We start from the raw sequence: 17,503 nt of genomic DNA on the forward strand, positions 1-17,503 counted from the left end.
TAATTGAACATGGCAGTGGAATTCACTGAAAAGAAAATTACCCTCTATTTAGTTGCTGTAGCTACAAAATTATTTCATCCATATCCATATTTTCTTTAAAAGCAACAGAGGAGAGACTATGCTAAAGACTATTAAAGGTCAAGTTTCTGCTGTGGGGCCTTTGCACTTGCTTTCATTACTGCTGCAATTTTCTTTCCACAGATATTTGTAGGGCTGACACTCTATCATTTGATCTTTCCCTGATTTTCCTTCTTCCCCAACACAGTCATCATTGCATGACATTTTTCATAGTATTTCTCAATGTTGAAACGATCTTACTGACTTGCTGATTTGGGTGCTCTCCAGACCAGAACAGTGGATACAGTATTCTGATACCAGGACTCTGTATTCATTGTATTCTTCCTTACCTACACAGCTGCTCAATGAACTAAAATGAATGAGAGGGTTCCATCCTAAAGTAATCATCATGATTAATGCTAAAATGACTTTTAGCTGAGGTATTCCTACTGACTGATAGGGTAAGGCAAAAGTCTCTACTTAGGGTGAATGATTGTTACTAAAATTAATTACTTTATTTGGTGCCTTATGTTTCCATTTTCTTTGTCTTAAACATCTCCAAATGTATACTAGCTTCGACTTCATCCTGAGCATCAGAAGTGTTGGAAGATAAAACTATCCTAGATAGCAAGAAGACATACCAAGGGTTAAGAAATTAAAGTGGATGCAGAGGTAAGAGGAGAATAAACTGGGATATGAACTAGGGCTATTTAAGAAGACAGTTTCATTTTTGGGTCCTGATATTTTAGCTCAGAATGGAATTTTAGGTACTATGTTTTTTTGTGTGGTTTTTTTTTTTTCCCACTGCATGTGATAATGTCATCATTTATTTTTAAATGGTTCTAAGTTGCAGATTTAAATTTATTTAAGATCAAGCCCTATTTTAAATTACTTTTAATGGGAAGAAATGAGGCGAGGACATACATAATCTACTATATTTGAAGGACTCAAACAAAAACATGTCTGATCGCGAATTCCAAACTCTCACCAAAACAGAGAGACAAAACTCCACCTAAAATATACCTTCCTTTGTTTAGTACTTGGGGGGAAATGTCAAGTATTGCACTTTAAAATTACTTTTATCTAACAATTCTGTCCCAACTCCACCTTTCTCCCAAATTCACTTGTTTTTTTTTTTTTCCTACAGCAAACATTATTTTATGAATCCTTAATATAAAAGCAACTAAATTTTCTAATTCAACTTGGGAAGATTTAATTTACCCTATCAAGCTATTTTTAACAAATGGCATGTTTACTTACAAAATTGGGAGATGGGCGCATCCAGCTGAGGTACATTCCCTCCCTTGGCATTGAGTTTCTGGACTTGGGTGGGAGGCACAGGCTTGTGTGACTGCCCAGTGGCCCGATACATGGCTTGAACCCACAGAATGCGATCTTGCTCATCATCACTTGCAAATATCACGGTGTCTCCTTCTTTGACTGCATTGAAGAAGGCTCGACCACCCTCCAAGCCTGGAAAAAAGGGAATAAAAAAAATTAAGCTGAGCTGCAATGTTCCTGGCAGGATGGAGCCCTGAAAAGGCAAGTTTCTTTTCCTTGGGCCACAGAGGCGAGGAACAATTTATGTGACTCTAGGTTAGGAAGCCTAATACCCGCTTGGCCACACAGTGGGGTCATGATGTTAACAGGCATATTAAACCTGGCTTTCTCTTTCTTGCTGAGGACAGAGTTATCAAGCAGCCTCCCTGCTGGCTGGGCAAACATCTGCCCAGAAACATACTATTATTTTTCTTATCTTTAAAAACATCTCTTGACCCCACTTTTCCCTTCAGGTACTACCCTACTGTTCTCTTTACAATCTAAGGGGGGAGGGTCTGTACCAGACTTTCAACTTTAGTGCATATGTGAGTCTCCTGGGCATCTTTTTAAAATGTAGCTTCTGATTTAGCAGGTCTGAATAAAGCCTGAGATTCTGCATTTCCAACAAGCTCCCAGATGATGCAGAGAACGGCCTGAGGATTATTCTCCCTGTAGTAAAGGTCTCTCCTGTCTTATTCTGCCTTAAAGCCACTACAATCAGGCTGCTGCCCCACTGAAATTTCCCTATTTCAGTTACTGAATCCAATCATCAATTCAACAGCCTCATTATATTCCATCTATTCACCACATTCGACACTCCATTCTCTTTGAAATGCTTTGTGTACTTGGTTCCAGGTAACCAAATTTCCTCCTCTCTCCATGGCCACTGCTTCCTTTTTTTTTTTTTTTTTTTTAAAGATTTATCCATTTATCTATACAAGCACTGGGCACAGTCAGAAGCATGGGAGGAGCTTCTTTGTCTTGTTTGCTGTTTCCTTCTCCTCTTCCTCACCTTTTAATGTTTGTTAGTGTATCTGGTCATTCTGTTCTTGGACCGCTGCTCCCCCAGTGATACCATCCAGGCTAGAATTCCGTGAACATGCACATGATCCCTACATTTCTATCTCTGTCTCACACAGTGCCTCCCTTGAACTGTACACAAGACTATCTCATGATTTTCTTGACTTCTCCACATAAGTATCTGACAGATATCCAAACTTTATTATACCCAACAAAGAACTCCTGGCTTTTCTCCCAAACCTCCTCTCCATCTAATAAAGATGAACCTGTCCCTCTGGCTGCTCAAGCCCACAACCTTGGGGTTCCTTTTGACTCCTCACTTTCTTTCACTACCTGCTTCCAATGGCATTCTGACATCTTTCCCTTCAGGATATTACTTAGCAACTTGACTTTTGCTTCCACCTCTTGTGATACCATCCCGAATCTAGCCATGCTCCTCTCTCATCTGCATTATATTAGTAGCCTCCTGATGCCGGAATTGTCAGGCCTAGCCTCCCAGCCAGGAACGGATTCCAGGCTGCAGGGCAGCGCTGAGCCCCAGCCACTAGACCCCCACGGGTTGGTGTCTCACGAAGCTGCAGCAGGAACTTCGCAGACGCTCAGGCAAGCAAGCGAGAAGAGGCAGGTTTGTTTAGAAGAAAAAGTTTATTGAGGAGAAAAAGAGCAGAAATAAAGTGGGACTCCCAGGCCAGGGAACCAGGCCTGGGAGGGGCAAGGAAGCCAAAGTGGAATTGTGTTTCAGGGAATATATACCTTTTTTCCCTCATTATTCTAAAACTTTACCAGTCTCTCTGTGATTGGTTAGTTCTCGGCTGTCTCACTTAATTTGCTACTGAGTGGGGATCTTCACATTCCTTATTTAACAGCTTTCTCTTTTCCCATTTGTTGCATCTTTAAATTTATGGCCCAGTCTTCTGGATGGGCATCCCTGCATTGAAGTTAAACAGCTGCCCTTCTAATGTGACCATAAATTAAACCACTCTCCATTTTTCCAATCTCCACCTCCCTTTACCACCTGAAGGAAACCAGGACCAGCATTAACAATGTTGTCCTTGGTCCTGGCATGTTTGTTTTTCCTAATGGAATTGGTTATATTTCTTTGATTGTCCTTATCTCTGAAGCCTCCCTAAATTCTTCAGAGGTCCCCTCCTGCACTGTCCCTAAAACTGCCTAATAACCCTAGCTTGCCCTGTCTCACTCCTATCTGATCTACCCCCGCCCTTATTCCTTATTGTCAATTCTCAACATGGCAGCCAGAATAATCCATTTAGCAGAACAGTCAGGCCGTGTCACTCTGCTGCTCAAAAAATTCCAGTGGCTTTGCATTTGACTCAGAGGCCCCACATGAACTGATACTCCACTACCTGTACTCTCTTTTCCTATTATTCTGTCTCTTTTATACACACAAGCGTACACTTTGTAGTAGCCATACTGGTCCCTGGCTGTTTCCTGTATACTCTATGTACATTCTCACCTCAAGCACTCTGCACTTGCTGTTTCCTGTGCCTTGAACATTCTTCCCCCAGATATGGCATGATTCACACCTTGAGTTCCTTCATGTTTCGCTCATGTGTCATTCTTTTGAGGCTTTCCTCACCCCGGCCCTCATCACTCATGTCTCTTATCTTGATTCCGTTTTCTGCATATAGCTCTCACTGACATTTAACAAACGATATATCTTGCTTTACTTTATAAAGACAAAGACTTTTTGTCTGTTTTGTTCACTGCTGTATCCCTGATAACTAGCACAGTATGTGATATACAGTAAGTGCTAAGCTAATTCTCACTGAGTGAATGATCTATAGGGCCCTCTTTTTCCATAGGCACTTCTCAAGGTTAAACTTCAGAGAAAAGGGAGGTAGAAGCCTTTCTTTCTGAACTCAAGCCTAAGTTACAATTTGTCTGTCAACATATTCCAAAAGCTGGCATTTAGGGGCTACTGGGACTCTCTGATCAGAAATAAAGCCTCACATCTTCATCAGGTTCTGTATCATCCCTCCAATTTTAAAAATTGAGAAAGAATGAATGGTCTATTAACATCTTCAATTTACAACTTACCTTACAGGGAGCAAAACTCCTGACTCTTCTGCTAAATGGATTATTCTCCAGGGACACTGCCTAAACTGTGTGTGATTTCAGTCTCCAGGTGGCAAACTTTACTGTGTATAAGCATCTCCAACACTGCTTATTTGAATATGAGGAGTCTGTCCGCTCTTTTTCTGGCTCACAGGTTAGGAGTGCCCAGAAATTCTATTTCTAACAAGCACTCTTTAAGAAATTGTGAGTTAGACTTTTCTCATGACAATTGTGAGTATTTAAATCTCCATTTTCAATCAAACATTACTTTGGAAATAAATAGGACTTGGCACATGACAGGCAAAGAAGAAGCTGCTTATTATTCTCAAGAACATAATCAATTTACTTCTCATTTACATTTTTGGTAAAGGAATTTATAAATTATATCCCATGCGATCAATGTGAAAAAAGAAAAGAAGCTTTCACAATATACGTGCACAGTGACTCTTTGCATGCAGCTAGCACAGCTTTCTCTCTCCTTCTGACCTCTGCACCAAAAGAAGAAAATCCTGCTTTTAGATGATAAAATAACAACAATAGCTTTGCTGTAGTTGTACATGTTGTTGTGTTTTATCGTCCCAGCCAAAGGGTGACATGGGCTAGCTAGATCCTGAGTGGCCAGCTCCGTTCCTTGTCTTGCCGAAAGGGATTGACAATGCTGGTCGTACCTATTTTGTGCAAGGGGTTGAGGTTGAGGTGAAGTCCAAATGCAATCACGGGGAGGAAAGAACTAGTGAACTGGTTTAAATAAGGTCACAGATAGTATTATTTTTATACTGGTCCATTAGCCTATCACTTTAAAACCCAGGTCTTGGCAAAGAATGAATTTATTTCTCTGAAGGGAATGCAATGGTTTGAGAAGAATGCAAACCATCACAGAATGCCCCAAGGGCAGGTTTTTTAATGCAGGAGCCACATCTTTTCAATGAGATGCTGCCTGAAATGGTTTCAGACTCTTCATTGTATTCATTATGAAGGATTTCCAGGCAGAGCTTTTAATTCAAGCCTTATGTGGTCAACTCTGCTTCATGCTCTGCAGGATGCAAATAATCACCTATGGAAGTCCTAGGGCTTGGGGCAGGTTTGAGTCACTCAGGACTGGGACTCAGAAGGTGCTAATTTTCCTAAGTAGGCTGGGCCTCAGGCCTTTCCTGCCATACCTTTTCAGGTTAGCTTCCCATCTTCTTTCAAACTATGTTTTTCTTTTATGTGTATTTTGTTGCATGTGGAAGAGCAATATGGGAGTAGAAAAAAAGGTTTTGGGCCAAATAATGCAGTATGGTTGGAAATGTTTCCCTTGTGCAGATTTGGCATAAAAATAAACTTCTCTGGGAGAGGGCTGTTGGTGCTGGTTGTTCATTAATATGCTGAAATGATTTCACACCCCCCCCCCATTTTGAAGGTTCTTTGAGGCTGATTTCTATTCATTTTTTCTGGGAAAAAGATAAAATGGGTGTGGGGAGAGGTGTGAGGGGGCGGGATGTAGAACTTATGCAATGTAGAACTTATAAGAAATACTACCATTTGTGTGGTTCTCTTAGTTCCATAAGGTTTAGGAGCTTAGATACTAAGCTTGTAGATTGGTGTCTTCTTAGGACATAAAGACTCTCAGGGAGGGCTTTCTTTCAAGTGCCCTCATTTGAAATTGTATAACTACAATTGTGGATGTAGATGTACAGGGCAGGCTCACTTGAATGTGGAAGCACAATATCTGCCAAGTCACTGGTGAAAAACAATACACACCAACACACCACCCACACACATGCACACACACGTGTCTTTTGTACAAATATAGGACTTTCAGAAATGTCTTTTTAAGTATTCTACCATAGGGTACTTATTTAATGTGGCATAGGCATATAAATGAAAAATTGATTATATTTTCTTTTTGGATTTAAATCAGAAGATCCCTTGAGAAAAACCAAAACCTTTGATCAGGATGGCTTTTATTCAACCATGATATAAGATCAGAGACCGTGACTGTCGTGGTCACCTGACATAGTGCCTAGCATGGAGTCACTACCTACCAAATATGAACTGAAGACTGATCTGAGAAAGGGGGGAATCTTGTGGGTTTATGTCATTGAGAGTGGACAGGTACCTGGCTGGGGGTCGGTGTAATCCACAGTGTAGCCATCCAGCTGTAGAAGTTCCTGAGGCTCTGCTTTTTTCTCCCGGTAACTGCACATGGCAAATGTGTACTGACTGACCTGAAAAGGAAAAGCACAGACTGTGAGACTGGTGTCCTGGAAAAACCTTCCCCATTCAACCACATACTTTCCTGCACTCAGGAGCTGGGTTCAGATTGAATTTTGCCACCTCTTGACTGTGTGATGGGAGCAAGTTACCTAATCTGTCTGGTCCTCTGTTATCTCTAGATTGGATATAATTTGAGAACCTATCTCCTCACTGACTTATCATGAGGACTGAATTCCCAAATAGAATTCACTTAATCTTTTCCTGATGTTTCTTAAGTGTGTGATAAAAGTGAACTATTATCATTATGGCATGACTGTAATTGGCTTAAGCTACGTGGTGACTCTGCCTTTTTTTTTTTTTTTTTTAGGTCCGAACTGGTTGAATAGCAGCAATTTTTAGATTGTGCCAAATAGAAAGATGGCCTGGCTGAGACTACCCTGTTTGCAGGTAGAACACTGGCAGTGCTTTTAGCCCAGACTTAAGGACTAGTCATTTATTTATTTATGCCCCAACTTTTTTTTTTTCTTTTAGCATTTTAGTTTTTTAGGACCAATTCTCAACATCAAACCACATGTTTTGCTCTCCCACCTCCTCTTCCTGAAGGAGAGCTTTTTGTTGCATTGAAAAGTCTTCTCTTCATCTCAGATAAGAACAGGAGTGACATTCTGTCAGAAGTAATGAGTGCGTGATCACTAGGTGCCAGGCACAGTGGAGCCATCTTCAGCCTCTGAAGGCGGTGCCATTGTCACTGGTGCTGTGCTCACTACTGACACAAGGCATACATGCCAGTGCTGGGTGGCACTCTGCAGCTGCAGGCTGGCCTTCAGGACGCTGTTGCTAATGTGCATCCAGACCGGCGTGGATATTTAGTGCTTCTACATCTGGCTCGTCTGCAAGGAGCCCACGGGAGAGCAAACATCCCTCACGCTGCAGGCTAAAAGCTCATGGGCATATGTACCATTCATGGAGGTGAAATGTCGGTGAACACGTGCCACATCTCTCATCTCTCAGTTACCTTTATTACGAGAGACATTTTTCTAAGTGAACTTTGATCCTAGCTGGGGCCATTTCTTAGTCTCCTTCTCCATAGCAAGACTTGTCTTTTTTCTTCAATGGTAGAGGAAATTAAATTGGTGCACTCAAACCCTGGATGCATCTCTTGCACTGTCTCTTGTCTCTGACATGAAGGTCCCAAAGAGGCTCTGGGAGTGTGTCACTGCTTGGTTTATCTACTGCTGCCCTCTGTTGGTTCATGATGAAAACTTTCTTCCTGATTTGAGTTTCTTTAATGCATTTGGTTTACAGAGACTACTTATACTGCAAAGCTCTTGATGAACTTCAAGGGAAAAATAATGCCAGATCACTTAGAATATTTTCAGCACTAGGTATTTACTATTCTTTGTAATAAGCAAAAACCCCAATTACACCTTCTCCTAATAAGCTGGGTTAAGGGTGCATGCTTGGAGGTCACACAAGCTTGGGGTCCCACACCAACTTGGATAAGCTGTCACCTGTCTAGGTCTCAAACTAAGTCCTCATCCATATTTTGCCTGCATTTTATTATTTCTGAAGGATTAATTGAGCAGTGAAAGGCTTTACACAGTGTGTGTGTGACACTCACACAACAAATATTCAATAAATGCAATTATGTGAACAGTTTCCTTGCATTTAGCACTAATATTTTAACAGAGTAGTTGAATAGGTGTGTTTACTACTTGATCCTAATCCTCTGAAGGCAGACCACCAACCCAAGTCATACATCATGGTTGTATTCCACTCCCCATAAGCAAAATCTGCCATAGAAGGACATTCACTAATTTAACCTGATTGGTTCTAGAAAGTTCAGTTCATATAATCCAATAAATAGGTGGTTTTTTTTCCTCCTAAATCTGCTTATGTTTCTCCAAGCATAGCACTAGGCTTTTGCCATCTATTACTGGTTCCATGGGTACCTGATCGCCCAAACGTCCTGGCAGAATATTAATCAAAGATATTCCCAGAAAGGTTGGGTGGTGATTTTTACCTGTCTCTGGCAACATAAGAGATCGTACATTTTGCTAATGTGATGATTACGCAAACAAACAGAGCGTTGCATACACTCACTTGAGATGAATAAAATATCACGACTGAAGGGTGCTACTTCAAGACTCATGAGTTTCCTATTACTACATGTTTGGATTTGGCTGTTTCAGTTGCTTGCTTCTTGGCGTGCTGTGCACTGCTGCCCTCTGCTGGTAATACTGCTGAAGTTGCCTTGACAAACGCAGCTAAAATAAACCTGTCAGTGTATTAGGACCATTTTATTTTGGAGTTTAGCAATTTACTGGAGGAAATAAAGGAGGAGAGAAGAAAAAAATTCTCTTTGAATGTTGTTAGTAATCACAAGTCCTGGGGGAACTTTGAGTTTTCCAGAGTACTTGAAGGGTGAGGGAATAGCATAGGCTTGGCGTTTTGATTTCTTGACTTCTGAGGATAATCTTCAAACTTTTGCTTTAAAAAATGGACCTCTTTGAGGTCCATTCATCTCCTTAGCTCATTTCCCATAATGTACTTAAACTATGGAAAAGTTTGGAATGTTTCTCAAAAAGTGGACTGAGGTCACCTTATTTAGAATGTATGTTGTGGCGGGGCTCTATAAATATGCAGATTCCTTAAGTGAGACCAATGGAATGGGTATCTTAGGTCAGGGTGGGCCTCAGGTACCTTTATTTTGACAATTATTTCATAGATTTTCATAATTGTTCCAAATTTTTCATAATTGTTCCATAGATTTTCATAATTGTTCATAGTGAAAAATAAAGTTTGAGAACTGCTGTTCTAGAAAACTGTCCCATGTAAGTGCTTGGAGTCAGAAGACAACTGTTAGGCTTCACATTTGGCTGCTTCAGAACCATTGACCTTGAGGATATCCTTTATTTATTCCCAGCCTCAGTTTCCCTAATGTGAAATGTGGTTAAGACTTGTCTTCATTTTGGTGACGGTTGTGAAAAGAAGCTTGATGAATTCTCAAAACCTATAAATGTTATATTTATGTATTTATATCTAAGGGACCATATAAATTAAAGCACTGACCATTATTGAAGGAATTGTAGACTATTATGGTTTGTAGAGTGCTAAAAGGAAAAAATATATCAGAAATACATTGGCTGAAAACAAATCAAAAATTGATTTTAACTAGAAATCTCAGGGAGGATTTTAATAGTTCTGTATTAGAGACAAAAAGACCCTGTATGTGTATTAGAGTGTGAGGGGGGATGAATTTTGGAGTCTGATACTGGATGTGTTTTTTTCGTCTTAGACTTTTAAAGCAATATTTGTTGTATTACACCTAATGGAATTCATAACTGTGCTGGAAATTAGGTGTTGACAAATTTATCCAAAAACAGTCCATAGTACCTAACATCTAATAGAAAGAAACACACATCCTGTAATGCATCTGGGTGCGTGTGCTTCCTGTGTGGTGGTCTTCACACTCTCTTCCCAAAGTGCTCCTTCTGAGGCTATTGGAGAGTAGAGGGCAGGCTCGGGAGACTGTTTCCTGTCCCAGAAAGTTCCCCAAACTTGACCAGAGTGATTCTCTTGATTTTCCTTTTGCACTCTGAGTATCAGTGGCAAGGGTTTGCAAGTGGAAAGAAACTGAATATTGTATACAGACTATATTCAATGGTGCATGAGACTGCTGTCAAAGTATGCAGCTGTCGCAGGCTCTGAGGGCCACTCCTCACACTGGCATCCTTCTTTTTAAGCAACCTGAGACATTTTTGCTTTTTCTGAATCGGGCCAGGACTGATGGTCTTGAGTTTCTTATTTTGTAACTATGCTTGTTGCTGCAAAGGGGATGAGTTATTTCTTTATCATATTTAGATAAAGTGCTTATAATTGTGCCCACTTAAATAGTAGAGATAAAAAAAAAGGGGAGGAATCCAAAAATAATACTGTGTTCTAGATAAGTCAACAAAGCTGCTTTCAGTGTTGTAGTGAGTAGGGCAAGAAAGTAAACAGAAGACTTGAGTTTGCATACTGACTCCCTAATACGTTTGTGGTGGGGGCTGTCAAGTCACCTCTGCAGGCTACAGAGACTACTAAGGGAGGATTCTGATTTAAGTTGAGGCAGAAGGAATTGTTTGGGGGCTAAGTGACCCCAATACACTTTGATGGCTCTTTAAAGTTAATGAAGATCACAAGAACATGAAGTGGCTCATGAAATCCTAAAATTCGTCCCTTGTGTCCTTCTGGGAAAGACACTATATTCTTTTATGATTCTCACAAAAGAGCACAGAGCTTGCTTTTTTTGTGTAAAATTCTTATTTTGTCTTGGTAGGACGTTCAGTGCGAAGACCCTAACATGTCTGTTCTAGTTACACTAACTAAAACAAGCATTCTGTCTTTTTCAGTTGAGTATCTATTGTACAGACAGGGCTTCGCAGATATTTTTGGTACATTCTTTTTTGCTCAACAGAACAGTTATCCTTCTGGATGTGAGATGCCTGACCTCATAAATCTTTTGCACAATCTATCAGTATATCCTTCATAAAGTATGTGCCCAATAAACACTGGTCAGTTGATGGTCTGAGGTACTGTTCTCAGGATGAAATGCCCCATTGCTTAGCCATGGATTACTTTGGGGGTTAAGCACAATTCCAAAGATTTCTTTTGGTTAATTTATTATAAGATTCTAGTGTGCCCTGAAGTGATCATAAAAGCTAAAATTACCTCTTGCTTATGGCCAGAGGTATTTTTTTTGTCTTAGTGACATATCAAAGATTTGAACAGTTCTGAAAGGTCTTGGAGAAAGGTGAATTAAAATGAGGCAAAGGCAAATTCCTTTGGAAACTAAAAAAAATTTGATGCAAAAAAACAAGCAAAAAAGGGGGGGTTATGGTGATGGGCATGTATTACAATTCAGGGACATGTACAACTATTTCTGGAAATTTTTTTTCTTTAAGAAATCTCAAGAGGGCAAAGTTACTATTTATTATTAATATATAATTACTATCAACATCTGCTTCTACATCTGTCTCTACATTTACTTAGATGTTCCCTGGTGTTTGGTTAATAATAATGCAATGGGGAAGCTCAAAAGTCGATCAAAAAGAAACATCCTAACTGTTCAGAGAGTAGACTTTAAATGTTCTCCAATTGTATTGACAAGAACAGACAAGAAAAAATACAATAAAATTCATCAGTTACTAGAGTTAGAGATGTATGTGTAAATATAGAAAAAATGTTTACAATGATTTGTGCTAAAAGAAAAAGAAAAGCATCTTGAGAAGCTATGTTTGAAGAGTTTGGTTATTTTTGGTTTAAAAATAAAATCTATGTGGAAAGATATAGTCCAAACTTTTGAACATCATTACAGAAGGTCAGTTAAGACTTTTGAAAGCCCCAGGTATCAATAACAGTAGGCTATTACCCAAAAGGTAATTCAAACTCAAATTACTGGGCAATAAAGCAGATGCAAAGAGTCCAACTATCTTCTGACTTTTCTCATAGTGATTATTAAGTGTTCTTATAAATGCAAGTTGTAAAACAAGGTCAATGTCACTATTGTCCTAATTAGACACTTGCTTCTTCCCTGGGGGTCTTTCAACAATAGCAGAGAATTGGGTGGGGTGGGGTACACTTCTTCTACACATCTTGTATACTTCCATATTCTCAGAATTAAAAAAAAATGAGCATGCATTGATTTTTAACATTTTAAAGTGATGAAAAAATAGGAAAAGGAACACAAGGGAGTTCTGTGAGTCCTGGAAATGTTCTATATCCCTCTGAACAGTGGTTACATGGATATATAATGTGTGAAAATTCACTGAGCTAAATGCTTGAGCTTTCAGCACTTCATGTAAATTTCACATCAATTAAAAAAACATTAATTCTGGGCCTCCCCTGGTGGAGCAGTGGTTGAGCGCTGGGTTGCGAGGCTGCCCTCAGACTCTGCAGCGCCAGTTCGATCCCCGCCACCGGCGAGGGTCCCACAAAAAAAAAAAAAAAATTAGACATAGCTTTAAAAAAAAAATTAATTCTATCAAAGTTTTCATACTGATGGCCTGAAAGACTGAGATTAGCATTGAGGAGTTACCTGCACCAATACAAAAAACCTTTTCTTCCATCTCTTCCAGACATTCTTACCGATGGCCCATAAATACCTAGGGAAAAGGAGAAAGACCAGAGCAGATTAATGCTTCAGTGAGTGTACTGTTTAATGACACTTTACCATGAAGCTGAGCACTCATGACAAGATAGTGCACATGGCTGAGAAACAGAAAGTGGCTTTTGAGTTGTGTGGTTGAGGATGAAGAACAGCAGGCAGAGTTCACTTTCATATAGCGAAGTAACTATGGCCCATCATCAAATTTGACTTAGATTCATTGATTCCAGAAAGTAAGTTAGAAATTGTTACGTTGCAACTTAATTTGTGCATGTGCTAAAAGTCTTTTAGGTAGAAACTCCTGAAAGTTATTACACAAGAGAGGGGAAAAAAAGTGTTAAATCTTACACTACAAGTCTTTCAAACCTTTTGTCAGGTCTCACTCAGTCTCAGACCTTTCCTTGTTTTCTTCAGCTGAAATTCTGGCAAATGAAGGCAAATTACAGAGACGCAGTTTCAAGTTGACAAAGCTGATCCTCCATACCCCTTGCCCTATTTCCAAATGCTCCTTTATCTATGGAAATTTATCTTTCTACTGAAAAATGCAAGAAAGAAGGGTGAAGAACTACCAAGGCACAGTTCAAAGTGCAACCAGGATTTTGATCAGTGTTGCTAATCATTCATTATTTTCCCCATGGTATTAAGGATTGTGTTATATTAAACTGGCACTGATCAAGGAAGTGAGGCCAGTGGCTTTCAGGGTTTACTGGACTAAGCGAGGGAAGATCTGGTCATACCCCAAAACATCCAAATTCTTGAGTTCCATAATGGGCTTGACCTGTCAAAACTAATGGTACAACTTCCAAGTCCTCATTTCACCCAGACTTAGAATTTTCACTTTGTAACATAATAACGATGCACCTAGTTAAAATGTATACTGTCTGACCAATTTCAGTTTCCCCTGGTGACTAGTGGCCTGAATCTACTGAAACCTTTGAGCCAGAACCTGGAATCCTCCTAGACCCTTCTGTTTCCTCATCCTTTGTCTCCTGTGAAGTCCTTCACTCTGTTCAGTTTTTTCACTTCTGTATTTTGGTCCACATATTTGCTTCTATGGAAAACTTTATTGCTAAAAAAATGCTACCATCCTCTGAGCTGTTGGAGAAATGGTGCTGATAGACTATCTCAGCATCGAGTTGCCACAAACCTTCAATTTTGCAAAAAGTGCAATGTCTGCACAGTGCATTAAAGTGGAGCACAATAAAATGAGGTGTGTCTATCTATTTCTATTTAAGATGATCACAGTGGCTGTTATGTGGTCAATGTATTACAGATGGAGAGCCACGAGAGATATCAGGGATCAGTGAGGAAAGGGCTTCAGGGCTTCAGGCAGAAGAAAGGATGGTGGCTGGACAGATATCGAAACCATGGAAACAGCTGAACAGCTGTTAGATTCATTAGTCCTGAGGCTAAACTGATTGGCTCTTTACGTGGACCCTCTAGCTGTCCCAGCCTTCTCAATAGATTAATGTATTCTCGGCAGAAATGGACATAAAAGGGAGTCATAGCCAGAGCTAATGAGAGAGAGGGTTACTGGTCTGGTTAAGAGTATAGTCTTCCAGTTCCAGTTCTATTGGTTACTGAGATGTTGGGCAAGGTGCTTAACTTCTTGATTCCAGCTCTGGAAAGCAGGATTGGTTCCTCTCTCATATGGTTGTTGTGGAGATTAAATGAGATGATGTCTGTGGAGTATAAGATGAGGCAGAGCAGGGAGTCTATGCACAATAAGTTCATCCTTATTATAAAATGTTTCTGCATACAGAGGAAAGTATTTCATTACTAGTAGTAAATAATAGTTATTTATGTGAAAAGAAATCTCTTTGGACGTATGTACACAGGGAAATAAAAGCAATAAAAGACCAGATAAAGCAGATACACATTTCTGTATTTTTAGTAATGATTAGCAAGTTTCTAACAGTCTCACACTTTTCTGGAATTATATCTGGCAGCTACTACTCATGTTCACTTTTCCCTTAGCTTGCATCCACATAAAGAAACTGAAACAATGAACACAGCTACTACATCTCATGTATTTACATTACAGTTTTTCTCTCTTATCTGAAATTAGAGCATTCCTATGAAACCTTTCTTGAACAGAAATGGGGTAAATAGAAGAAGCAATTACCATTCATTATATGCAAACATATTTCAATATTTCCAGATCCCTAATATAACTACCAAATCATACCAAATAACACACAAAACTTAAATAGTACAAGCATATAGCAAAAGCAGGACTGTAGAATAAACACATTACCGATATAAAGTAGGTGCCGGGGAAGGAGCTTGGAGGGAACACCCTCTTGAATGGCTGCAAAGCAAGTGCTGAACACAATTTTTGCTTTTCACCTTTTTTATAAAAGAGTAAATCTTCTTGGAATTTCTCTTGATTAGTGAAACTGCATATTAATATAAGTGTGTGGTAAAAGTGAAGTGGTGCAATGCAAAATTAAGGTGAGGGATTACCTGTATTGATGAGTGCCAGAGCAGATAAAAAGAGTTCACTAGAACCTATCGAATGTAATTCATATTAATTTTTCCTTCAAAATAAAAATATTAGCTGTTGTTTAGTGAAGTTTTAGTAGTCATCTATGCAGGGAATTTACATGAATTTACTGTACCAAAAGGAAGGGTTAAGAGTATGAAATCTGTAGCCATATAGCCTAGGTTTGTTTGTGACCTTGGGCAGTTTATTACACTTATTATACTTCAGTGGGGATAACAAACAGCACCTACCTTAAGGATTGTGAGTATTAAAGTATTTAGTGACATATAACATAAAGTGCTTAGAACAATATCTGGCATGAAGGAAGAACATTCTTAGGTATGTCCTTATGCTGCTATTCCTATTTTACAGTTGAAGAAACTGAGGTTTAGAAATTATAAGTCACTTCTCTAGCTGGTGAAAAATACAGCCAGAGTTTAAACTCAGAAGAGTCTGGTTCTAGAATACCCTATTCACTGTGCTATTTGTTCTGGTATTAAAGATGGTAAACTTTGGTTTCTTTATTGAAAAAGAACATGCCTGACTATTCAAGTAAGCAGAGAAGATTTCTGGTTAAAGCCTTCTGGATGAGAAAGTTGAGTGGAACCAGAGAAAAATTAACAATCCTCCTTTGGAAAGTATCAGTTGGTTTACATGAAGGAAGGGTTTTCCCTCCGAGGTTTCCTCAGAATTTATTGCTAATTTGGCACATACCAGAAGGTGTCAAAACTGAGAAAAACTGAGGGCTGCAATTTACCATTTCTGTCTAGTCAGTTCCAGTTCTGCATTTTCTGAGGTTGAAAATGCTCATTAAACAGAATGCGAAGTACCTGGAGCAGATGGAAGTTCTGTCATTGCAGACATACAGGTGGCTTTCCCCCTCTAGCTCCTTACACCACAGATAGATCTATCTGTGTGGGCAATAGTGGCCCTCAAATCTCTCTTCAGGCCATCTGGATATGTGGAAATCTTGATTGATGAATTGACAAGTCAGCATTCTAGTGTACTGAGCAGAAGTTTAGCCTAGCGGTTCCATCTCAGACGTGGTGTAGAAACACCTATGTGGAAATTCTGACCCTATTAAATGTTCTCTGGTTTAGCTGCTGTGCATGTCAGTTTCCTCATAAAATTGGGGATAACACTGGAACTACTTCAGAGGGTTGTTGTGAGAACTGAAGGAGATGATACATGTCAGGTGTTAAACACAGTAACTGGCACATAGAGTACTCTCTGATGTTAGGCATTGTTGTTATTCTTCATAGTAGTTGCCATAATAAGCAGCTCTAGTAGAAAGGGTATGTAACTAACAACTTTGCAAAGGATTCATCTTGGGATCTTTTATTTGAATTTACATTCCGTTTTGGGGAGTATAGCTGCTGAAAATAAAGTGAGGAGCACATGCCTGCATTTGGAGCTCCAGGTCATGTTTTGCATCATGATTCTTTACATTCTTGCTTGTAGACTTTTCATAAAACTCATGCCAATGGGTGACACTGAATGTCACCCATGGCATGTCATGGGGGATGTCCTTTTGCTGGGACATTTTAGATATATGAGAGGCTAGAGAAAACTACAGAAGACTGAAAAAGAGGAGGAAGGTGCTCTTGGGTCTTCCATGACCCCCTGATCTCAACGTCTAGCTGTTCTGGGACTACTTGAAGGGCAGCACCCATGGTGCTCTATGTAACTGTCACTCGTATATACTAAAGGATAGTCTTCCTTTTTTTTTTTTTTTTTTTTATAGAGGCATGTTTTTTTATTTATTTATTTTTGTTTGTTTGTTTGTTTTGTTTATACATGCACTGGGTACAGTCAGAAGCGCGGGAGGGTGAGAGAATTCACCAGAGCCAGAGCGGGGAGCACAGCAGGCAGAAGGACCGAAGTACACTGCTGAGGGGAGCAGCGGGCGACAGGAGAGGTCTGTGCGCCATGTGGGATCCTCCGCCGGTGGCCGGGAAGCAGCCGGGGATCGAACCGGCGCCGCAGAGGCCGCGGGCAGCTTCGCAACCCAGCGCTCAACCGCTGCGCCACCGGGGAGGCCCGATAGTCTTCCTTTTGATGGTATTTTGTGAATGTAAATGAATTAATAACTCAACTCTGTTTATTAAGTATCTTCTTAGCATTAGTCTTGCAAAAGATGAGAAGTTCAGTAGCTACTCATGAGGAAAATTTTCTATCATGTGTTTTCTCCCAGGATA

The 17,503-nt window shown here is 39.8% G+C and overlaps 1 protein-coding gene across 1 annotated transcript in view; it reads right to left on the reverse strand.

Moving 5' to 3' along the window:
* Positions 1–17,503, reverse strand: part of CADPS (calcium dependent secretion activator) — a 445,600-nt gene that overhangs the window by 147,868 nt on the left and 280,229 nt on the right. The window contains 3 exon segments of the mRNA XM_054695215.1: positions 1,318–1,530; positions 6,575–6,683; positions 12,752–12,818. Of these exon segments, the coding sequence (XP_054551190.1) occupies positions 1,318–1,530; positions 6,575–6,683; positions 12,752–12,818 (389 nt within the window).

Source organism: Talpa occidentalis, unplaced genomic scaffold, assembly GCF_014898055.3.
Source record: "Talpa occidentalis isolate TD23 unplaced genomic scaffold, MPIMG_talOcc4v2.1 talOcc4.10, whole genome shotgun sequence".
In the NCBI taxonomy this organism is placed as follows: Eukaryota; Metazoa; Chordata; class Mammalia; order Eulipotyphla; family Talpidae; genus Talpa; species Talpa occidentalis.